The sequence below is a fragment of the Diorhabda sublineata genome, chromosome 7 (assembly GCF_026230105.1).
Source record: "Diorhabda sublineata isolate icDioSubl1.1 chromosome 7, icDioSubl1.1, whole genome shotgun sequence".
In the NCBI taxonomy this organism is placed as follows: domain Eukaryota; kingdom Metazoa; phylum Arthropoda; class Insecta; order Coleoptera; family Chrysomelidae; genus Diorhabda; species Diorhabda sublineata.
The window spans coordinates 27,650,719-27,677,070 of NC_079480.1; the positions used below are offsets into that span (position 1 = coordinate 27,650,719).

The 26,352-nt window shown below is 32.0% G+C and overlaps 1 protein-coding gene across 1 annotated transcript in view; it reads right to left on the reverse strand.

The window, feature by feature from the left end:
- Nucleotides 1-396: 396 nt before the first annotated feature.
- LOC130446340 (luciferin 4-monooxygenase-like) overlaps nt 397-26,352 on the reverse strand; it is a 29,543-nt gene continuing 3,587 nt past the window's right edge. The window contains exons 2-7 of the mRNA XM_056782539.1: nt 23,072-23,349; nt 19,286-19,549; nt 17,662-17,973; nt 15,239-15,593; nt 5,765-5,930; nt 397-3,730 (exon numbers count right to left, since the gene is read on the reverse strand). Coding sequence (XP_056638517.1) covers nt 3,588-3,730; nt 5,765-5,930; nt 15,239-15,593; nt 17,662-17,973; nt 19,286-19,549; nt 23,072-23,349 — 1,518 coding nt within the window. The 3' untranslated portion in view covers nt 397-3,587. The remainder of the gene's footprint in view (nt 3,731-5,764; nt 5,931-15,238; nt 15,594-17,661; nt 17,974-19,285; nt 19,550-23,071; nt 23,350-26,352) is intronic.

A 26,352-nucleotide genomic window follows, 5' to 3' on the forward strand; every position in this document is an offset into this window, starting at 1 on the left:
ATATTATCCTAAACATAGAGCAGGAACATTCACATCTTGGTTTAAGATGATTGAAGCAGTTTCACCATCATCACTTTTTGTATTATGGTTAGTGATAATAGTCAAGTCAACATTCAAAATAATGGAATAGAGAAATATATTTTGAATATTACATTCAAATCAGCTGTATTATATTCACTTTGAATAAGAGCATTGCACAGATTTTTATAAACTGAAATTTGTTATTTTGATTAACAAGAACATATGTTGAGAATACATGGACCATCCTCCATCAATACTCAAAAAATTTAAAACATAAATAAGAATAGGAGGTGTCGCGTTAGATTAATTTTTACAGGGCTTACCAATGAACAGGAAAAATCACATCTTTCATAGGAAACAGAATAAAATACAAGATATACTTCAACATTTTTATTTCGTGAATTAGAATAGAGTGAATAAAGAAATAAATAGTAATTAGCTGACTAAATCTAATAAGAAAATATAAATTAATAAATTATATTTCTTCAAACCATGGAGTCATGTTTTCAACCCTTAATATATACGGAATTGAGCCTACCGAAAATGATTCGATTCGGAATGATATAGAACATCTAGAATAAACTATGGCATCTAGAACAAACTATCAAAATGCCAAGAAAGAATGAACGAAAAAAGTACATAAGTTATTAAATATAAAGTGAAATACAAATAAGGGTTTGGATATTGAACAACTATTCCATAATCAAATTTTGAAAAAATATCCTTGAAGAACAGAAAATTTCCTAGAAAAAGTCTTTTCTCCTGGAACTGCACCGAAAATGCTTATAATTTTAATTTAGCGGCGACAGTAAAGGTGAAAACGCGTGGTTAAGTTGGCGAGTGCATCGCCCCAATGCACTAAAAAAATTAATTTAACTGATTGAATATTAATTTTAGAAAATAAAAAAATTTAAGTACCAAGTAGCAATATTATGAAACAATAATCCGTGAAAAATTTCGATTACAATTTTTTTATTAATATGCTTTTGATTATTAGTTCATTGTCACCATTTGAAAAAGCTGATTAATTCAAAACTGGAAATCTAGAATTTTTTTATTTTATGAAGTTGATATTAAAAGGGTTCAGAAAAATCCTAGTTAAACTAATTCAAAAAATTTAGATTTTTCACTTCATTATTTACAATCGAATATATTAAAAAACTATTTATATGAGTAAAGCCATCAGGAAATTGTTCTCAATATTTAGATTTTTTATAATGAAATACATGAAACAATATTTTTTTCACTTTTAACTTCATTCAAATAATTGTTATAAATAAATAAATTGTTCATAAGATATTTGAAATTTTCTTCTTTTTGAATTTTATCCTTGATGAAAATAATAGTTAAGAAAATCGTTCAAAAAAAATAATTTTAATATAAAAAGTACTTCTCTCAATTATTAAATATTACTATAACGGAACCATTTCTTTAAAAATCATTATTTATTATGTGATTTATATTATTTTACCAAACCAAGCGGTTTTACCCTTATCTCAATAGCTTAATTGAAATTATGAGCATTATTGGTACAGTTTTAAGAGGTGAAACATTTAAAAAAGCCAAATCCTCATTTTTCATCTCACATCATTGTCTGTAACTTTTGCATTTGTTTTTGTTCAGCTCCTCATGGAATTTTGAGAGTTTGTTCTAGATGCCATTCCGAATTGAACTAAATCAAAATCAAAGTTTTCGGTGGTCCAAGTCAGGTTCTGAATGAAATGGGATTTTTGAACCAGACTTATAAAACCGTTTATTGAATGTAACGGAGCAAATGATTGTACTAAAGAAAAAAATCACGATGATAGAGATATAACCAAATCAAGGGCTGACAATATAAAACTGGAAGTTGTTATATGGAAAGGAAAGATGAGATCGAAGAAGGAGATTCTAGACAGTAGTTACTGAGACAGTGATACAGTCAACAAAAAAAGTTACAAAACCCACACAGACGATAGGATTAACGGACAACTCATTACATTAGCTTATTTTTCTTATTGCGTCATAACAATATATACAATATACAAGACACAAACAAAAACTCAAAAAATCAGCATAAAATAAATTGTATTTTGAACTCAAGACAAAATATGAAGTACAGTATAGAAATAGGACTAGACTACAAAGTTCCCAGTCAACATATATATTTATATAACTCAAAATAATGATAGTAAGAGAAAAACACCGAAAATTTGGGGGAGAACAATAAACGAGAGTCCACGCTCAAAGTGATAATCATCTAAAAAAATATTATGCAGTGGGAATTAGCAGAGCTGAAATAATCGGGATTGAAGAGAAACACTGATAATATTAGATAAAAAAAATATTGACATAACATAAAATTATAATAAAACAAATACTCACGAAGCGGGCAATCAGGATTTGTAAGGAGATTTTACAAGTAAAGGCGACACGAGAAAGAAATTAAGTATTAGGGTGAGGGAGAATGCGGAACACACTATTTACTCTACTATTACTTCCACACTCACAATTATACTGTCTGAAGCGCGCGTTTCCATAACCAAGTTATTATCTTCAGGGACTAAAGGTAAACTAAAACCAATTTACTTGACTTACCTATTTCAAACTAAATTTTCTGACCAATGAACTTTCTGTTGCAAAAAATAAATTCCTGGGAAAAAAATTCACTCCCAAATACGAAGAGAGAGAATATGGTTAGCTGAGAAGGAATAAGCCTTTTGTCCTCTTTTTAAACTATTCTTACATTTAACGATCTCAGTGCCTCCAAAACAATTTTACACTATTTATATTCATCTTAAGATTATGACTAACATCGTGATCGGCAATATCAATTTTTCGGTCCGTCCATATTTTCAATGGGCTATGTGCTCTTTAAACCGGACATTAACTGATCTCTTAGTCTGTCCGCTATACTTGGCGTCACAGTACAGTTAATTTCATATACACCAATCCTTTCCAAATCTTGCATTTTATCTTTGGGGTTGTTTTAATGTATTGTTGGATTTATAAACCAATTTCAAACCATCTCAGGTGAAAATTCGTTCCCATCCATTTGTATAAACAGAATTTGAAGGTACCAGAACAAACTTTCCCCAGTTTTCATTCTTATTTCCAAAATAAAAATATGTAGCAGCTGAGGAATGGATGTGAAATGTTCCGCCGAAGAAGTTTTCCTGCAATTTTCTTCCGGAGGAAGCTCATTGAAAATTTATAATGAAATAGGTAGGTCAAATTAATAGGTTTCAATTCACCTTCAGTCGTTGACGACGATAACTTAGTTATCGAAACGCGTCAGTCAGTGTGAACAGTATGTTCAGTATAAATATCATAAACGGCTCCAGAAATTTCATTAGAGGCTAATGGAGAAATATTGTATTTATTACAATAATAACACAATAATACACACAAAAAAATGTTTTTTGTGCACAATTCAAAAATTAACTGATTAAAGCTAGAAGAAGAAGAAAGCTATTGAACAAATATAGAGTCTAATCTAAGTTAATTTAGCCAGCTTTAAACTTACAATGATATTATTTATCTATTTAAATTTTTCTAATTTCGGCTAGTAGATGGACTCGTCGTTTCTACAACTTCGATTGCACCACTTTTTGATATTCCTTCAATTTATTCCTCAATTGTTTTCTCATAATTTTTCCACTTTGAGTTTTAGGAATATCCTTTACAAATATAACTCCTCCTCTCAATTTTTTGGGGTGCGAAACTCTCTCTGAAAATTTATTCTGTTAACAAAAAAGCCACAATCTTCCGCATTATTAAAATATACAGGGCAATTTACTGGATTACTCAGTCTTATTATACTATTATTGACTTTAGACGAGAAAGTAATGAGAAAGTTTCAAAGTTTTGTGTACTGAATTTGTTAGTATGCCATTTAGTCCGCAGTGGCGTGCGGAATCTGATAAAAATAAGGATGCCGTGTAAGAGTCATAAGAAGAAACAGCAAAATTAATGTGTATGTACAAAATTCATACTTTTGTCTGCATAAAAAGTGCGTATAATTGGAAAAAATTAGTAAGTAAAGCACCTCTGCTCTAACGTATCGAGGTCACGACCCAAAATGCAACAGTAGTTGAAACTGCTCCAATGCTTACTTACTTATTTATCCGCAGCTTCTCCTATCAAAAGTGTAGAAGTGATATTTCTTCTCCATTTAATTATATCTTTGCTTCCTGCTTAGCTCATCTCCAATCCAGTCCTCTTCTTTCTATTTTTCCATTCTTTTTCTTTCTTTCGGTTTCCCATATCACTTTTACTGTTCTGTCTTCCTTCATTCTCACTATGTGTCCAAACTATCTCAATTATTGTTTTTCGATTTTTTGCAGTGCAATAATCACGTTTAATTAGCATGTAATTAAGTCGTTCCTTATCTTTTCACCCCCTGTCAACGCTGTTATTTTCTAGTTCTTATATTTGCACAGCAATTTCTTCTGTTTTGTACGACATTTTTATTACTTATGTCTTTTGAATGTTTCTGCAGTCCGTTTTCTTCCCTTTCATTACTTCACTTCTGAATTCGATTTTGCAGCTCTTCGTTTGTTTTCCTTAGTAGGTCGTCCCCATATATTACTTTGTGTATATTGGTCTCAATCTGTCAATCTGTTGTATGTTATATGTGTTACCTTTTATTATTTTCTCGCTTCCTCAGCTAGTTCGTCCATGACTAGAGAATCAATAACAGGCTTGAAATGACTCTTCATCTCACTTATCCAAAGGTTACAAAAATGCTTGTCATCTTCTCGCTAACTCGTACCACATTCTCTGTTTTCTTAACTATGTTTATTAGTTATTTACTAACTTTCATATTCTTCATTACTTACCATATATTTTCTTTGTTTATAATATCGAAGTTTTCGTCTATATCAACTGTTGCAACATGAATCCCATGGTCTGCATCTGTTAATTTTTCTTTTATTTGCCTCAAAGAGCATACCAATCTTGCGTAGATCTATTGGTTTTCAACGTTGCCTGTGTGTCATTTAATGTATTTTCTATCTTCTCTCCTAGTCTGTTTTCAGTTATAAGTTTAAGAGCTTGTAAGTAGTACAGAGAAAAGATATCCTTCTATAATTTAAGAAATCGTTATAACTTCCTTTTTTGTGGATGGGGTGCTTTAATTGATATTCTCCACTCCTCTAGTACTGCTTGTGTATTCCATGCTACCAATAACATTCTGTATAATAATTCTGTACCTTTTCTGGTCCTGGCTCTGCACAGGTTATTGCTGTTGTATATCCGACTTCCATTTCTGATTGTTATTCGTCTCTTCTGCTTCTTTATGTCTCGCTGTTAGTAAGTGTTCTTTTTATCTGTCTGATATTTCGTTTTCTTCTTTCTTTACCATTTGTAGTTTTCAGGATGCTTATTTTTTCTGATTGATCTCAGTATATACATTTTCGCATTTTTATCTGCGTTTTAAGTAATAAGGGAACGAATTTAGGAATAGTTAACATTTTCGATTTGTCTGTTGTCGAATTATGATGAGATAATTGACAAAATACTTACAGGGTATTATTAATAATTTTGTTTTGAGAATTTTTTTTGTAGTAAGTTTTATATAGCCATTAGCTGACCCGGCGTGTTAAGGGATGTGATTATAAACGTAGAATGAAGGAGACCTGTCAAGCATACTCAATTTTTGGAAAAAAAATTGCTCAAGTTACCAAGAGCAAATACAAAGCTACATCACATTGTTGTAATGTTTTTCTATATATTTTCATTATTACCTAAGTAAGATTATTACCTGCAACATAATCTTGAAGTTCTTTTTCGGTCACATGCTGTCCAAATTCTTTAACAACAAACGCTAGAGGCAGCTCTCCAGATTTTTCGTTTGGCATACCAACAACAGCTGCTTCGAATACTTTTGGATGATTGACCAGAATAGCTTCTAATTCTGCTGGAGCTACCTAAAATATCCAAATTGAATGGGATACTTAAAGCGCTAAACAGTAATACTGTTCACTATATCTTCAAGTTCTCTAGTGGAAAAAGATTAATTTCAACAACACGATAACTTTTTTCTACATTTACCTAGGACTGCTACATGAAAGAGAAGACTTGAACGATGAAGTGCAATATGATGAACAACCTTGATACCTTCGAGATATAGATGTTCAACACTAAGGTATTAAACCAGATAAGGAGACAAAGAGAACTACTGAACATACTTGAGCAAAGAAGGAAAGTTACTAATGTAATTTATTCAGAAATGTTGTCTGAAAAACAAAAGAAATAGAATAAACCCCGAACCACCTCATCAAAATTGTTGTCATTCAGTAAATGGATAGAGCACTTCAAAGAAAAGGGGTGATTGGGGCGCTGACCTAATGAGACAGTTTGAATATTCTTTGATATCAGTTTTTGGAATATGTCTACTAAGTAATAAGTGATAAGGTAAAACATCATTTCTGCACATTGGTGCAAAAAAAATTGCAATGAATAAGCCGATTTAAATTTTTGGGCTCCGTGAGCTTCAAAATTGTGTTTTAAATACAAACTGTATAATTGACGTTATTTATTTCAAATTTATTCCAATATATTCAAATTTACATTTGCATTTACTTGGTACAAAATTTTCTTATATTATTGGGTTCAGAGAGAAATCAAGAATATGTATTAATACTTAATAAAAAAGTCTATAAGAGTTTCTGAAAAGGTATATATAGTAAAAAGTAGAGTTTCAAACAAATGCTTCCATGGTATTAGTATTTTATATTCAATTGGACACTCGACACACAACTTTTTACCAAATGATTGATTGATCATGGGTTTCGTGTACAATGTGCTCAATAAATTCGAAAGCAGCTAATATTGATTTCAAATTATCACATATTCTGGGATTGCTGTATATTCAATTTTGTTATCTGTTTTATTTACATCATTTCATCTGTTTTGTTTTCACAATGTATACACGCAATGTATATTACATATAAACATTTTCAATGTCCAATTATCGTTACTTCCTGTATTTTCTATGTGTCTTTATTCAGTTATTTATGTGTTTCTTTCTTAGTTTTTTACAAGCTTTTGTCTACAACTTGAATGAATCATATTTCTCTCTTTCTTTCTCGCTTTCTCTCTCTTTCTCCCTCTCTCTTTCCTTCTCGCTTTCTCTCTCTTTCTCCCTCTCTCTTTCTTTCTCGCTTTCTCTCTCTTTCTCCCTCTCTCTTTCTTTCTCGCTTTCTCTCTTTCTCTCTCTCTCTTATTTAATTTTGCACATTTGCCTTATGCAGCAGATTTACTGCGATTTTAGAACATTATAGAATTAAAATTGGTATACGAAACCTAATTATTATAAAACCCTGTAGTATTCTATATAATTTCCGTAGTAGTCTCAATTAACTGCAACAATTAGATGGGTTTTTTAAATAACGCATGAACTTCTTATTTTGATCATTACAATCATTTTAAATAACGCATGAACTTCTTATTTTGATCATTACAAATTATCTTTTTTATAAGCTACAAGTGACTTATCTGAAGTAATAAGAAGAAAATTGTGTATCGTTTGCCACATCTGATTCTTTTATTAACCTCATAGCAACCAGTAAGAGCCGTTTAAGGTCATTTTGAACATTACAGAAAAATAAAATGTTTGAAATTACCAATTATCGCAATGTGATCGCTATGACCTCCCTTTTTTTCTAATCCAGTGTGTTACTAACGAACAAAACAAGTTATTAACTTAGTGGTCGCATTGATCAATCAAAATTTTATATTCGTTAAGAATATCTTTTCAAAATCCACTTCAACGCATTCGGTAGAGACAGAAACAGAATATACGAAAATTGAATGTTTATGAATATACAAAAATGAAAGAAATGAATTTTGAGGACAAATTGAAACTCAATAAACTGAAATGAAATTATAACAGCTGATGTGTTAAAATTAACTGATCTACACATATTTTATCATTATTCTGATATTTGTTGCTGCTTTCCACTAAAGTTATACAAGTTTTCCTAGAGTATATGAAAAAGATGATAATTATTATTTAAATTTCTTTATGTCACATCATAAGAAAAATCATCGAATTGGAGAAGAACGGGAGAAGCGAATATTCCCTTATACACCTCAATTATTAGTTTGTCATTCGATACTCCATCTTCTAATATTCAGTTACTTTGGTTTAGTATATGTCAAAAAGTAGAACAGAAGCCACGTCGCGTGCCCTACACAGAATTTTGATTTGTGTTTTCGTAAATGATTATTGATCAGTTTTCCAGAATTTTTGTTCTTAATGTTGGGGAATATTGTTGTTGTATATCTACAACTACCAACAAGCCTTCTAAAATGTTATCAGTACCTAATAAAAAAGACACGTCTGGTCATAATTACCAATCTACAATATAGTCAATTAAGAAATGTCATTGATCGCTGTAATATCGCTGGTTCATTACTCCCATCTTTGAAAGTTCTTGATGGTACACTTCCCGGGACTAAGGAAATCTGTACTCTAAATCATTGCCAATTTTTTGTGGCTGCTCGACTTATCTTTGAAAAAAATATACTTCTTCTATCATAGAACCACGAAAACCATGAAATCAGCTAGTCTTACGTTGTTATTGAAAGATTTGGTATTCATCCAGTGAATAAATATGCTTTTGATGACGAAGATCACAAAACAGCAAGTAATTGTAGGTACGTCATTTTCGGAATTTTGCAAGGTCTTCATTTTCTATGCCTCAACTTCTTGAATAATGAATTTCACCAAACCCAGTCAATTTTCTAGTAGAAAGAATTCTCTGGATGAAATCACTCCTTCCGAGTTCCAAGATATTGCTGCGCACATTGCTAATATATCTGAAAAGGTTTCTAGCGACCTTCGATGTATACCTAACTAAAATCTATTCAAGGCTAGGTAAATAATTTGAGAATGTTTCTAATAATTCAAAAATTGTATATTATTTTACAAAAGAAGTTGAGGTTACGTCAATATTGTTGAACTAAACAAAAAATGATAACTGAACATCGAAATATTCTATTAAAATTGAAATATTCACAAAAATTGGGCATGGAGCGGCTATAACCTTTCAGAAGGTTCATCGATAAGTTTCCAACCACCAACAGCAGGAGTGCAGAAGCTTATAATAACTCATTGAGGAAGCGAGAGTGAAGTACTGGAAAAATAATTATTGTATCTGATAAAACTACTCAGTCCGACCTGTAACGAGGAAAAATTGTTCTGTTTTTGTCCACTCTATTTGTGTAAAAGATCAAGTAGGTAGGACCTAAGTCCATGGTTACATGGAAAGAGTTTAATTCTTAATTGAAGCAGATTAAGTGACAACTAGTAAACCTCATCAAAATAATATTATTCATCGTATTATGCATCGTATTGGTGCAGAGATAAACCCTGTAAATGGACGTAAGCAAATAGATACAAGACGCGCAAAAATTTAACATTAAACATGTTAAATCCAAAAACCAAGATGTAAACAAAAATCATCAATATTAAGCATCTTTTCCATGGAGTTCATATAACCAAAAACGCTAAATATTTTCGCCATAACAACTTGATAATTTCATCAACGAACCTGCTGATAAAAAATATCAGGCGACGAAGATAGTAGATTTTAGTTATGACCTACATCACCGCTCGTTAAATGATATACTTTTATCAACAGAAACAAACAAATGATTTTATAAGTTTATAATTCAGACACTAATTTGGTTTATTATTAGCAATGCATAATCAGAAATTCTATTCATATATCATTGAAACCTAATGATAACATTATTTTGGTTAGCGATATAAAATAACATCAAATCCATCAAATAAACTGAACTGATATCAAAATCATTAGTCGTTATGGTTATCAACAATTTATATAGTTTTTTCGTATTGATTTTAATTCCTCCAAATTTTTATTTGATTCACTTCCATATCGTTAACAATTATAATATTATTTATTTGCCCGTTTTCAAAGTATTACTAAGCAGAAATTTTGAAAAAAGTTAACCCTTTTAGCACTTTGTTACTAGGATTGCCAGAATTTTATAAACTGTTACTATGTGTTTCACAACAGACACCTAAATTTCAAAAAATTTATTTGGATATACCTTCATGAAATCAGTAGCAATTTCATACACATTTGTATAAGATGACTTCATCACATTATCTATCCCGTAACAAGCTAAATGCTATTAATTTTTATTTTCCAAACTCTTAACTTAGGATCAAAAATTTCTTTTCGCATTGATAGGACGATACTTGTGCTTTCGATGGTCACCATGGTTACATGGTTACACCAAAGATATCATTCACCATCAATCTCTCTATACTTTTGTTGCAAACTTCGCAAACTGGTAAAGCTAACTTCCATTCAACGCACCATATACAAACATCTGTTTGCATATGTTTCCATTGGACATCCCATTCTCAGCCAAATTGAATAAACTCGTTAATAAACGAAGTAGAGTATACTAGGCAAAATAGTTGGACACGTCGATTTGAATTTTTATATATTGTTTGAAAAAAGTATACAAGTGATGCATCACACTAAATATTTATTTCCCATTTAGCTCTTGATATTGAGAAAGTAAGTATATCCGCGGTTCTAAAAACTAAGAAAAACACAAAATATACAAAAAACATAACATTTCATAACCAAGTGCCGAGCTATACATCGGATACAGTTGTAGAGAAGGCGAAGGACCACTCAGATTTACGAAGAAGGCTGGAAAGGGTTTACCGGAGGCAGCTAAAACACACACACATTAAGACGTCCAGACCAAAAAGACAAGAGTGTATAGCCAACAGGCCAACTCTTAAAAAAAAAATAAAAGTTACAAGAATCTCCCATAGAAGTCCGGGGAGAGGAAGGAGTCTACGCGTGATACTGCGACGTGGATGAGGTTGAGAACCTGTCAAAATAACGAGGTGTTGGGAGGTTCTTCTTCGTATCCACTGGCGTATTTATCCGGGAGTGGATTCTAAGAGAGACAGGACTTATCACTCTCACATGTGTGTTTCAGCGTTTCTTTTCACTAATTTGAAGTTTGAATAAGTACAAAAAAAGTTTTTATTAGTCTATTAATATACGTCTTGTATACAAAACTAAGCAACTCCATTTAGATAATTCTAAAAGACGAATAGCGGATGCCATTAGATCACTCCTGAGATGTTGAATATAACGGTTTCCAAGACGTTCGCGGCGAACATTTTGAACATATCTAATAATGACATTGATGTTTTTTCATTTTTTTCACATTATTGAAAAATGATTCTTATTATGTTTTTAGCGTAATGTAGCCAATTGAGAAATTGAATCATTTTCTTTTTGTAATGTTAACTTCAATAGTTTCAGAAGATTGTAGATGGATTATGTCTTAAATTATCTGAAGTATCAAAAAACTGATAATATACAGTGGGTTGCTCCTAAAATAGAAGATAAAAGATGATATAACTTTACGAATAAAAACCGTTGAGCATACTTAATTAAACAATATACGCATAAGGATCAATGTTTTTCTGGACAGAATTTATGTTTTAGAAAAGAATCGTTAAAATTTCTTAATAACCCTATTACTTTTATTTTTATCCCGTTCCACTTTTCGGGAAAATTCTGTTTCATTTACTTTTGTTATACATATTTTGCTCACACCAGTTTATTAATTTGAATTGTTTCCATCTCTGGTAAGGAAGTATTCAGGTGATTCAAATCGATAGAAACCGATGCCATACTTTATAGAAGTGATCGTGAACAATCATCAAATTTGTGTGTAAGCACGTCAACTCGAGACTGTATATTATTCAGGGGTGCTTTTGGAAAGTCACGTTTCAATCGTTTTATAGTTTGTTCAATATTTATCTGAAACGTATTATGAAATAAATTCGGTTAAAATGGTATCCTCGCTAGCTACAAAATCCTATTGAAAATAGCTCCAAGAAAAGCTATACGGATTCCTTTTGATCTCTCCTTTAGAGAATGGCCAACTTAACTTCCCTCGAACTTAGCTGATAATGTGGATACCTAATAACCCCCAGATATCAAAATACATTTTATAATGATACGAGGTGTGGTTATTCAATAACGGGGCTGGTGCTGTGAATTAATTTATTTCAAATCGTATATTTTAACTTACTCTCTACACCTTCAACAACATATTTCAAACAGTGCTGGATATTACTCCAATCAAATTTTCAGAACACGCGACATTTTCTCTTTCACAGCTTCAATGGACCTTTCTTCAAATACAAATTTCACCTCAAGAAACAGATATAAATCTAACGGTGCAAGATCCAGCATCTAAAGTGGAAAGATGAATTTGGCTAGAAACCTCTTGACAGATAATGAGGAATAAGTCGACGCATTTTCTGAGTGTGATTACCATGGCTGATCCTCACCCAATTTGATCGTTTTTTTATCATCTATGAATTTTAGCGAAAACATAAGTAGTCAGCTAAATTAATGGTTTGACCTTCAAGGTAAAGGTAAATCATCCCTGTTTGCACATTGAGTTACTCATTCAAGATATTTTGGCTGTTTTTCATTTCAGAATCATAGAATAAAAATTGTTATGGCTATGATTTGTTTAAATAATATGAGGAGGACTGCACCATTATGGGAGGTTTCATGGCAAGAGATCATAGATGTTGGTATTTGGAACACTAGAAATATTTATCATGTGATTTTTTGTATAAAATAGACGATTCGACTTGATTCAATGTCAAATTGTTCTACATTTTCCAAAAATTCGTTTAAAAATAGACTTGATAAAATGATATTTAGCTAATTACTTCTTATTAGTCCAGTGAACAATGGTTTTCACTTCAGATGTCCATCGAAACGCATCGATTTGGTGGAAATTTCAACAGTAGATAGTAAATACCTTCAAAAACAAAAACAAAAACAAAACAAAAAGGTCCAGCCGGTGCCAATATGTGCTTTTACTGTGGAGGTTGATACCACCCTAACTAGTGGGTGCTAATTTTTTTGTTAAAACAAACCGTAGGTAGAAATCAATATAAGAAGCAATCTAAGAACATATTACTCTATGGAGTTATTTTCGAGAAGTCAATACTTCTTGACATTTCGTGAATGAAGTTTTGAATTTTTTTACAAAATAAACGCCTTTTTTTCAATCGATTTTTCACCAAAAACTCATTGGCTTAGATTTTATCGGACAAACTGTGAGGAGGTTCAATGAAGCTTAAAAAAATGTAAGGAATGTTTTTTTCTTTGTTATATTTGATACAAACCTTGTTTAATATTTGTTGGGCAGCCATCAATAGGGTATTTGGACATGAGAGAGCTGTGCGCAAGATGGGTGCCGCGGATGCTCACAATGGAATAAAAACAGGTCGTGAAGATGTTTCCATCGAGTGTTTGGCGATGTTTCACAAAAATGAAGAGGAATTTTGCACTGTTTCATAACTATAAATGAAATGTGGGTCCATCACTTCACACCCGAAACAAAAGAACAATCAAAACAATGGATTGAAAACGGAGAACTGGCTCTAAAGAAGGCAAAGACTACTCCATATGCAGGTAAGGTCATGGGGTTTTTTGAAATGCGCGTGGAGAAACTATTAACGGCTAGTATTATGCGAACTTATTGCAATATTGCAGCGAACAAATCAAGCATAAATGGACGCATTTGGTTAAAAATAGAGTGTTGTTTTATCAAGACAATACACCAGCTCACAAATTCAATATTTCAATGACCAATATTAATGAATTAAAACTTGAATTCATCTATTCTATTTAGCTCCATCGGATTATTGTCTGTTCTCAGACTTGGAAAAATGGCTCGGTTGTCAAAGATTTTCCAACAATAAGGAGGTGGTGTCGTAAGTTAATGGCTATTTCGAGGAGCGTGACGATACTTATCATAAACAAAGTATCGAACTTTTTGAAAATCCCTGTGTGAAATAAGACTATAAGAATTTGTCATACATAAAATAAGGAAGTTATGACGAAAATAAGATAGAATCCATTAATTTCATGAAAAGAAACGAAATGTCTACCCTTGATATTGCCTCTCTAATTGAAATAAAATGTTATAAATTTGCAAATCACTCCAATTGAATAGGATCAAGAAGAAGAAGAAGAATGGTTTGGAGAACTCGACTATGAAAAAACTTACAATGGTGAAAGTGTTTTTTAATTCTTTTAAAGAATTGTCTTTTATTAGAAATAACTTAAAAAACTGCAAGATATGTTAAAATTGCTAGAGAACAATTTTTTTTTCAACTTAACCGAGGTATAGTCTTTCAAAGAAAGAGAGAGAGAGAGAGAGAGAAATGCTTTATTGTCAATAAATTGTTAAAATTTGTGGACAAAAGTTCACATTAGCATGTGAGTGGTAGCGTTTTGGAGCCGTTTGAATATTTTACTTTTAAAATGGAAGATTCAATATATTCCAAACCTTTTCAGCCTAATAGATCAAGAATTTTCCTACAAAATGTTTTTTTTAACTGACTACCTAGCCTAGAAATTGAAAAAATTATACCTTAAACAAACTAATACATTTTTTCCAATTTCAGGGCAAAAAAATTTTGGAGTATGTGTATAAACATGATGAAAAAAACGGATTTGGCTTTGGAAACGTCTGCTTCGGTGGAAGGAGACTTTCTACATATACATGGATATAATACATCGATTGAAGGTTGAAAAACTTCAATAGTATCCTAAAATATCATGCTATCTCTATTTCAATTCTACAAATGTTTTTTTAAGTTTCCAAATATCTTAACTTTATTTTATTGAATATTGAAAGTACGGGGTAGTTTTTACCCCTCACACATATTATCATAGGGTAGATTTTGAAGTGGATAGTAAATAGCACCTAACTCTAAAATTTCACGCAAACCCATGTGTCTTGATGGAATTCAGAGGTGATACCATATTTTTACCATTGTTCACTGGACTATATCAACTTTATCTTCATCGTTATCCATAATAAGAATATTCTTCGTACATGGAGTCTATTGAAAAATACCTGGTTAATAATAGAGTTAGCCTTTGGTTTGTTTCTACGATGGTGAGAGCAGCTTTTAAAGAAGAAGAGAATTCGATTTCAGTTCAGTCACTGTCCCTCGGATAAGTTTTGTCTGGATTGTAAATGACTGTTTATAAATTACATTTTTTAATAACTTTTCAAAACAACATGCTCTGAATTCAAAATTGTTTATCCTCAACTAATAAAAATTATGCATGAATCATATTATAATATAATCACCAGTACAAGAAAAGTAAATGTTGCGTACCTGATATCCGTTGTATTTAATCAATTCCTTCAACCTATCAACAATATAGAAATACTGCTCATCGTCATAATACCCAAGATCACCAGTCCTCAGCCAACCATCTTCCGTGAAAGATTCCTTGGTAGCATCAGGATTGTTGCAATAACCTTTCATGATAGTGGGACCTTTGAAACAAAGTTCACCGACCGTATTTGGTCCTAACGATTTTCCAGTATCAGGATCTCTTACTTTACACTGCATATAAGTTATCACTTTTCCACATGAACCAGGCCTATACTGGTCTTTATTCATTATTGTTAATGCAAGTGTACCTTCAGTGCAACCGTAAGCTTGATGGACTGCTTCTATTTTGAGTCTGAAATATGTACAGTATGTTCATAAGTTGATTTATCGCTTAACAGAAAAAATGTTGTACTTATTAATAACTTCTTGAAGTTTTTTCTTCAAACAGTTCGTTGTAATATATCAAAATGCTAATACAAAAGTGAAAATTTCTTCATTTTTCTCACAGAACTTCCAAAATTACAGTCGCTTTGAAATTGGGGAGATTGAAAATTGTTTTTTTAGGATTAGTAATCTCATTAGCACTTAACTACTACAAACTGGTCAAAATGACCCAAGGCACATTCACTTGTGCTGTATCTGGTGTTCTAGGGGAGCGCTATGGCGAACACAGGAATATGAAGTGTCTCAGTAGCTGCGTTTATAGTTGTGGGTCAAATCGACCCATGGATGAACGTTTGTTGATGATATTTTTCATAAGTCTCTGTATAATATTTGTATATTCTATTTTGTTATCAGATTATGGCAAAAATAATACTCTCTGGTACCAAATTATTACAAATAGTGGAAGATAATTCTTCATAGGAAGCTCTGGAGTCTAGAAACTAGCCTGGAAAAACTTGATTCACTTGGAATGAACCACCCACCACCAGCACAAATCATATTGACGACAGACGTGATGCATTTGAGCTTATTTTCAATGAGGGAGACAAGAGCTATAAGAACGAAATTTACTCTGAAGAATATAGTGTAGTATACAAGAATATAGTGTAGTGTACACGACACCGATAAAAAAATTCACCTGAGAAAACACAACTCGACTAATTGGAGTCATCATCAGGCAGTGAAAATAATGAGAAAGATGAAGAATATCATAGTATGAAAGGATAATTCTAATCAGTCAGCTTTCCTCAGCTGGAGGAAAAATGAGAAAATTTAATATTAATAGAATACTTCCGGACTTAGAAGGTCCTGCTCGTTAGAGTCCTCCCTTATCAGAGCTAGAATCTTATAGGCTTGTTAGCATAGACTCTATAATTGAAAAGATTATTTTGCACACAAATGAAAAAATTAGGATCATGAAAGAACAGTATATAACGTTGAAGAAGCATACAAAGCAAGATCCTTATCACTACCAGTCTAATAGTCTAATAGACTAATAAAATCAAAATAGATGCATTTTTTGGCCTATTATATTTGCTATATAGGCTTCAAATATATTAACTATAGAATAGTTATCTAAGGAACAAGACCAAAAAATGAAAAAGTAGATGCAGATTGATGAGAGAACAATTTGACTGAACCAAAGTATTTCTACAACAATTAATGCAATAGATAATAATTCTAACGATAACTTTTACGAAGAAGTTGCATCCCTACAAATTAGTGTTGCTGTTCTTAATTACTTGAACAAAAAATGGAATAGAGTGGTTAATTAGATCTTCTGTATTCGTATTAAAACATTTTTTTTGTATTATCTGCTAAACATTGTGAATAATATTGTATTTCAGAAACAATCACATTAAGATGGCCCACTTCATAACCTCTAGACTTTTTTTCTGAGAATATTTAGAAATAATGTGAAATGATACTTAGAATATTGATAACAGTTCGTCAAAAAACAAATCGACAATTGCGTAATTCCATATCAGCTTTTAAAAAAAGACTTAGATACTGTCAAATAGAAAAATTAAGACAGTTTCGATATCTAATAAAATGAGATTAATGTTTGTGGTTTGATTATTTTTTTAAGATAAGCGTAAATTATGTCTTCTCATAACTGTGGGATAAATAAAGAATTATGGGGTCTTTGACAGTTAAATTCAAAATTTAAGATATTATGAAAAAGTGGAAGTATATACAGTGTGTTGCATACAAAAAATATGTTAATGGTTTATCTTGCATACACTATACTTCCATGTCACTTATCCAGATGGCCTCAATTTTTAAAAAATATCCGATAGTTACGATATTTCCTGTTTTTTCATCATTTCTTAGTACAAAGACTTTCTCATTAATTCATTATAATTGATTATACAAAATAAAAATAATGATTGATCTTCTTTTAGAGTTTGCTACTTCAACTTAACAAAATAAAAGTACAAAAGCATCAATTAATATTTCATTCTCAATTTTATTACCTTGCTTTCAAAGTTTCCTCTGTTTTTCCACTAAGCGGAGCTCCGGCGGAAAATACTTCTGCAATACATGACAAATTGTAATCATTGACTTTAGAACTTTTTGCTAAAAAAATTGCTAGAGGTGGTGCTAGTCGAACTACGGAAACTTTGTAATCTTGTATCGTTTTTAGGAATGAATCTTCTGTGAATTTGTTCATCATAACAGTTAAATGCCGATTGAAAATTGAAGTGAGTCCAAAAAATAGGCCATACGAAAGAGAGAATGGCATTAAACCCAAAACTGTCGAATGGTGTGAGAGATAATCTGGATATCTGAAACACGTGAAAATTTATTTGGATAAACAACTTAATGAATATTCAACAGCTCTTGTATCAGTGCTCTACACTAAAAAAGCGTTATGCAGATTCACAGAAAGCACGTAAAAGTTAATAGTGCTTGATATTGATGAAAAGAATATGAAAATAAAGGTATAGTTTATTAGTTAGTAACAAATTGAACAACTCAATAATGTTTTATAAAAATGAAAATATAAGAGACAATAATTCAATTTATGTATTTTCTCATGTGAATACTTTTTTGAGTGAATAAATCTACTTTCTTGGTGTTGTTTTACTCAGTATTGATGTTTGTATCAGTATTATTTTTATTGTTGATGAGTGGTATCACTGACAGTCTGCGTCAGTTATGAAATGAGTGAGATTTTGTTTCATTTCAGTTTGTTAACAGATTACTTTTCCAACTATGAGGACTAAATTACATATATTTGAAGGCTCTTGAGGTGAAATCAACTGTTTTTATTTATAATAGGTAAGATTTCAGACACATTTTCAAGAAAATGTAGGGAAATATAATCATTACATTTTCATTCCACACATTCACATTGAGAAATAGCAAGTATTGCTTGTATTTCGAAGTGTGTCTTTGAAAGACTTGAGAAAAAATTTAGAAAAACAAGCCTCTGGAAGCGGATCAGATGAGGAAATGTGATGGGAATACCACTACTTTTGGTATAGTTTGGGAAACAGACAAGTAGCTGATCTATAAAAAAATGTTTGCCGAAATTATGACTATATTATAACTGCTTTTCGACCTTACAACAACATCACTGGCCGGAAAGTTTCCCTGACATCAGAACCTGGAAATTTATCATAGCATAATCCCAAAAAAAGATGCAAGAATCTGCATAAATAGGTTTTCCCGATGCCTAAAAGTTGTAGTAAAAAGCAGCAGCATTATAAATTAACGAAGTTTCCATTACATTTGTTTGGGTCTTAATTTTGCTTCATTACAAAAATCAATCGTTCATATTGGGCAAAATATTGTTTATATGATTCATAACTAACTATTTCTTTACATTATAGATTCTCAGTACTATAATCAATAATAATTTGACCATACATTTTAAATCCAATGTTTGTACGGGCATAATGGTGGACTTTTGAGAGAAATAATGATGAAAAACTTCTTGGTTTCAAAACGGTAAGGTGAGAAGAGACGGCACAGAATGAAAATGATCAAGAACAATAAAAATTGCACTTAGATTCCCTGAAGAGCTGCATTAAACATGGTTGTATTTCTTTGAAGAAGAAACTTAAATTATTATTAAATTGAACAATGAATTACCTTGATTGAAGCATTCTTGTAACAAGATTAAAATGAGTCAACATCACTCCTTTTGGTAGTCCTGTAGTACCAGAAGAGGACAAAATAAATGCAATACTTTCCTTGGGATCTCCATCAAATGGTAACGAGTGATTCGAAAGCGTTTTTCCTTTCAAAATATCGCTTACAAACTTATTAATACTTTTTGTTCCAGTAATTTCTTCATTAGAATCAATGACAACTATTTGTTCAATAAACGTCAACTTATTTTTAAGTTTCAAATACCTGAAATATGGAAAAAATTAGCTTCACTACAAAAAAAAAAGAATTTGACCAAAGATATCACAAGTCGTATCACATCAATAAATTACAATATAATTATGTGAACATATATTCAGAATATATCATAAATGAAACTCTCTTAGTACTTAAACGGAATGTTTCATTCCTTTCAACTCTGTTTTCTCTCTACCCTCAATAATTTCTTCATTCTCTATTTCTTTTTTATTGGACATATTTTTATCTAGCTAGCTATAGCTTTTCGCTGATACCATTATATCTTATGAATTGCTCAAACTCCCCTACTCCATTCTTTTATATGGTTATAATTTTTCTTCACTTCACCCTCTGATCTCAACATTGTATTGAAAAGCAGTTTGAGTTTGACAGTTCATTTTAAAGAATTAATATTCTTGTGGATACAACTTTATTTTCCACGGCAAGCACTTTGAGAAATATTTGTTCATAATGATTTAAGAGGTAAATTTAAAAAAAAATGAGAATTATAGTTGACCTATGACTTCGAAGTTTGTTGCGGGGATCCGATTATTGATTCTGAACATTTTATTTCAATAACTTTTTGTTATTTTTGCTGCATAAAAGACATTTCACTCGAGAGTAGAATAGCTTGTTTGAAAACTTACAAATTCTTAGAATTCTAGAACTGAAATTATATAAGAAACTTCTTCTATCCAGCCAGTGTGGATTCTAAGATATTTACAATTATATAAAGGTTAGCCACTAAATATATTCGCTTTTTACTGATAGGATCCTTCTTCATTTTTTTAATAAGTTATGTTAGTGCTGTACTTTGCTATTTGTCATGTGATACAGATCATATTTATGTAACTTTAGAAGCAAGTAATGTGTGATTTTTAATAAAGCTATTAGTTGTGGGTTAATTTTATTTCGGTAAAGAAAAGAAAGCTGTTGCAGATCACAAAGAAATATGTGAAGTTCATGGTGCCGATTGCTTAACAGACGTGTCAAGATTGGTATAAAAAATTCCGTTCCGGAGATTCTTCCCTCAAAGATGTGAAGCGTTTTGATCGGCCTACTGAAGTTGATGATGACCAAATCAAAGTCATAATTGAAGAGGATCGTCATATAACTTTTGCGCGAGGTTGTATCGTATTGTATGTATCGCATACAACAATAGAAAAATACTCAAAATGTCTTAGGTACCCCACGAATTAAAAGAAATTCATTTAACAAAAAGAATCAACATTTGCAATATGCACCTAAATGAAAACGACCCCTTCTTGAGAAGAATCAGCATTGGTGATGAAAAATGGGTCATGTACAGTAACATTGTCCAAAAACGATCATGGAGCAAACACAATGAACCAGCACAAATCACGAAAGCTGAAAAACAACAAAAAACGCTGATGCTGTCAGTGAGGTGAGATTAAAAAGGTGCTTTTTGAGCTGCTTCCAAGAAACTAAACGACCAATTCTGATGTTTACTGTCACAATTAATGAAACTGGATGAAGTAATCAAAGAAAAACGGCCAGAATTGTCAAATCGGAAAGGTTTATTGTTCCACTATGATAATGAAATGCCTCATACATTTTTGGCAACTCGTGAGAAACTATTGGAGCTTGGCTGGAAAGGACGCTACATCTCCTATACAGCTCTGATCTGGCTCTATCTGATAACCATATATTTCGAAGTTTGCAGAATTTTCTGTATGGACAAACTTTCACAAATGACTATAACCTTCAATCATACCTGGTTCAGTTTTTTTGTTGATAAGGGTCAGAAATTTTATAAGCGCGGAATTATGAAGCTGAAGGAGAGATGGCAGAAGGGCATTGATTATAATGAAAAATATATAATTGATTAAAAACTATTCTTTTTTAGGAAAAATTGGTTCTATTTTATACTACAAAACCGAAATTACTTTGTCGCCAACCCTTAGATCAGAGCAATCAATCATAAATCACTACATATACAATTAGTAGTGTAAAGAAAGGCGTGTTTTTTGCAGCTGCAAGTAGGTGTCTTTCCTGTAACAATATTTCCTCGTCCCACCCCTTTCCGAAATATCACCCTTAAATTTGGTTACTGAAATTGTGTTTCTAATTGTTTTTTCTTAATTTCAGTAATTTCAGTAATTCTATACTCTGCTATTTTCGTGCATTCGCAAAGTACTAACCAAGGATATTTTCATATCAAAACTTTTTCAAGATGGAGTTTTATGAAATAAAATTATAACTTAAATCTTTGTTTCATTTCACATATTTAATATTTTCAACTCAATTTAAAAAAAAGGATTGATTGTGCTTATTTTTTTTCTCTGCAGCTACTGGTTTTGGGAACAAATTCAGATATAAGAAATATTTCAAAATAAAATCGAGGTTTTTAACTTTTAATTTCATTTCATAGAACTTTGGTGGTTAGTATTTGGTGAGTGAAGGAAAGTTGAACAAATTCAAGTTTCTAGCTTCACTGAAAATTTAGATCAATTTCATTCACCACTCTTTGAGAATAATACTTTGCAATAGGGTGAGCTGATCTTTGTTATGAAAAAGACCCATCTGAATTTTATACTAGCAATCACCTCCTAAATTTTATCGCATGAACTTAGAAACACCCTGTGCCTAATAACAATAAAACAGGTTTCATTGGATAGAAAACTATAGCTGGCATGCACAAGCAATCTTCAACATCAATTTTCATAAACTTTTTGCAGCACAGTATGCGGCCGTATCCCGCCTATACCACTTCGAATTCTTAACGACGGCGACATGTGACTTAATATAACACGAAGTAGAAAAAATAATCTAATTTTTAACGCGTGGTGGCTAGGGTCTGTTTGAACAAAATGCAAGGAAAATAATTGGAGCTAATTGAGGTATGGAATAATATCTCAAATACCACAAATAATAGTAGCATTCTACTAACATTCTAACATTCTACCCATAAAGCATACTAAATAATAAAGCTCTATGGATTTGATGGTGTTTTAAGGAAAGCTTGTATATCATCCTCACTTGAAAGGTATCTGCTCTGTTTATTTGAATAACCACGTAAACAGAAATTTTGATGATGATTGGATATCAATATCAATTCATACTTCAGCCTATTAGCCGAATTAGCATCGCATATAATGTTCGATTCATGTACAAATTGACTTTTGAAAGATTTGATTTCCGTATTCTTTCATAGATTCTTCCATAAAATGGAATAGTACAACCTCATATCTAAGAACTGTGACAAATTGATTATTTTGATATTCTTCATTACTTTCCTTTACAGCGGCTACAGCTTATTTAGAGTACTGTTTACCAAATTCACATTAACAGTGAACTTTGTCCGAATTATAAGAATTATTTGCTTTGAAGAACGATGTACGTCATAAAACAGAAAAAGTGCACTAAGTTTGACAAACATAAACTTATTTTGATGAAAGTCTTTGCTCTGGTTTGAGTCTATTTATAATGAAATGTGTTATCAAACTAAACAAAAAACTGTAAAATGGGTTGTCGAATAAAGCACCAAACTCTCATAGGTAAATATCTTACTTGCAAGCAAGAGCTTTCGAACAAAAAACAATTTTCGGCATCGTAATATTGAGGGTGTGTTCAAGTTCCTTTTCTGTATAGTTGCAATTCAAAGGTGCCATTATCGTGCCAGCGAAAATTGAGCCCATGACAGGAATGAAAAATTGTAAATTATTCTCACTTCCGATAGAAATTGTCGTGTTCGAACTACAGCCGTACTGTATTAGAGCTTGAGCTAACTTAAAAGATTCTTCCAGGAGTTGTTTGGAAGTTAGGATTTCTCCTGTATTGGAATCGACCTAAAAAGAAAAATCATTATTTGAAAGTGTTATAGTGTACGGTATTTGAGATCAAATGTAATGAGATCCTCATCGCGACATAACTAAACAATGTTTAGCTACTTCACTCTCAGTTCTATTGCAAATCGTGCTATTCCCAAAATTGTTTATCTCACAACTTTTTCCCTTCCAAGGGCTAGTATATATAAAAAGGAAGACAAATAAAGTTACCGTCTTGTTTAGAGATATGATAGATATAACCCATAAACGTTTTTTGTACATTTTTTTTCATCGGGCTCCATAATAATGATTCTAGAGGCAGCTAAATTTTTTTAACGTGTTTTTTGGTTAGGTTAGGTATGTAAGGTAGGGATTTGACAGAGAATTTCATATTTATATCACACACAGAGTGTTTAGAATAACAAGAAGACGCTTACTCTGAATTAAAAGAAATTGATGTGGGGATACCACAAGGAAGTGTACTGGGACCTGTCCTGTACCTACTTTACACTTTACAGCAGTAGATAATGACCATAATGAAGTGGCAAGAAACCTGCAAGCCCCTGTTCACAAAATTAAGGAATGAACAAAACAGTGGGGAATAAAACTGAACGAAGCAAAATCTACCCATGGGAACTTCACAAATATAGAATCAACAAATTCCCATCAGCTTAAATACTACCCAAATACCCCAATCCAACGCAGCAAAATATCTGCCTCAGGTCAAGAAGAAAAGAGAAGAACTGGATATAAAATTTAGAAAAATGTATCGGCTACTCGGACGTAACTCTGCTCTGACCATATACAATAAAGTGCTCTTGTACAAATATATAAGCCAATTTGGAAATATAGCTTACAACTTTGGGGATGTGCCAAAAAGAACATAATACGGAGCTTCCAGAATGAATGAATGAAGGAGCATAGTTAACGCCCCTTGGTTCTACAGAAACAGTGATTTCCACAGGGACTTGGAATTAGAAACTGTTAGTGGAACCATCAAAAGATTCGCAGAAGCCACAAACAACTACTTCTACACCACAACAACGATGAGGCAATCCAGCTTCTGGACAATGTGAACTTGAACAGAAGACTCAACAAGATCAAACCTTTCGAGCTAGTTTAGTGTATAGTGTCAGTGGAAAAGCGAAGCATGCTTCGGCTAGAGTACACGATAAAATTAGTGTTAATAATTGCTAGAACCTAAGGATTGCTAAAGACACAGACCTTAGTTAAGTTTGCAAGTTTTAAATTAAGTTAGAATCGAATTACTCATTGATCTATTTTGATCAGATCGTAATTGTAATGTCCCTTAAAGGGATAACTTGATATATATTAACGTTTTTTGCAATCTCAGTTTTGTGAATTAATTTTCAAGACTCAGCCAAATTCGATAGTAATCGATCTCAAATATCGCCTTTATTGATTATAATTCGGAGATTTGTTAACAAATTACTATTACGCGTGCTTTTAACTTTCCTAATAGAGGAATTTAGGTTCCCTTATTTCACGCCTATTGTTTAAATACAATAATCCACGTTCACTTCTTTTTCCAAGCGTTCTGATGATCGATTTTTCATTTGACGATCTATTTCAGATGCTATTCCAGTCTGATTCAAATTGTTACTCTAGTTTTAAGCTCCAGAAAATCGAAACATAATCCGATTTCATAATTTTTCTCCTGAATATTTGTTTTTGTGAGAAAATGGGAAATATCTTATTAATATAGTTTCATGACTTCATTTGAAATCATCTTATTGATATACAAAATATCAAGTTAAGAAATTGATGGAAGGTTTTTGGAAATTTGATCAGAAAATTTCTTATGAACAGTTTAAGTGAATAAATTGTGGTAATAAAGAGAAAACTACAGACAAAAAGTGAAAATTTTCAGTGGCGCGTAGAAAAATTAGTTATTGAATACAAGGGGATTTTATTTCATGAGATAACTCCCAACCATGCAATGTTTTTAGAAACATAAGAAATTAATTCTATTATTCTGAGAAACACTGTATACATTTTTCCCATTCCGATTAAGGTACCTCCAAAATATGTGATTTGAACGCATCAACCACTTCTTCAGGCTTAGACAATTTATTTTTTATCTACAAGAATAAGAAGAATTAATTGGGTGCCAACCAAGGACAGCGATGACCCATTAATTCGATATTTTGATCGTTGGAAAACGTTTTTGTTGGACTGATGTGTGAGAACACGCATTATCGTGTTGGACAATAATTTGTCGTCTGTGATTGATTTCTCTGATTTTGTCGAACATTTTTGGCAAACAACCAGGCGACCATTTGCTGCTAAGTGCTTCGTGCGCGAATAACTTTTTATGGATTTGGCTTGTTTCGGAATACCGTCGATTGTTGTTTTGTTTCCGATTCATATGCATAGATACATGAATCGTCATTTCTCACGATCTGATAGAAGTTTTTCAATATTTATTTGTACCAATCTACACGAGGTTTTTATGAGAGATTTTCAAATTATGCTTTATCCAACGCGAGCAAACCTTTTTGACAGTCGATGTTCATGCTATATTGAATGTTGGCCACAGGAAATAAATTTGCTTCAACTCAACACGGTATGTCAGTTCACGACATCATCTATGTTTTCTGCACAACAACCGATTTTGGACGATCTTTATGAAATCCATCCTGTAGCGAAGTGCGACCACGAAAAACACGCGAAAAACGGTGGCTCGAGATGGTGCTTCATCACCAAAAGTCGAAGAGTGTTGATCGGCGGCACACTACTGTTGGTCTAATCCACGAAACTCATAGAAAATCATCGCACGAAAATGTTCGCGATTAAATTCCATTTTTTGACAAAGATAAATGTATGAAGTATTTGTAAACAATTCAAATAGCACTCGTTCTGAGTTCGTTCATCATCAAAAATGTCAAACTTCATTTGGCAATGTCGGATTCGACATGTTCACATCGGTGTTTTTCAGTGGTTGCATTTGATTAAGATAACGTTTCCTAAATGTGTTTTCAAAATGTGTAGGAAGGCTTCGAA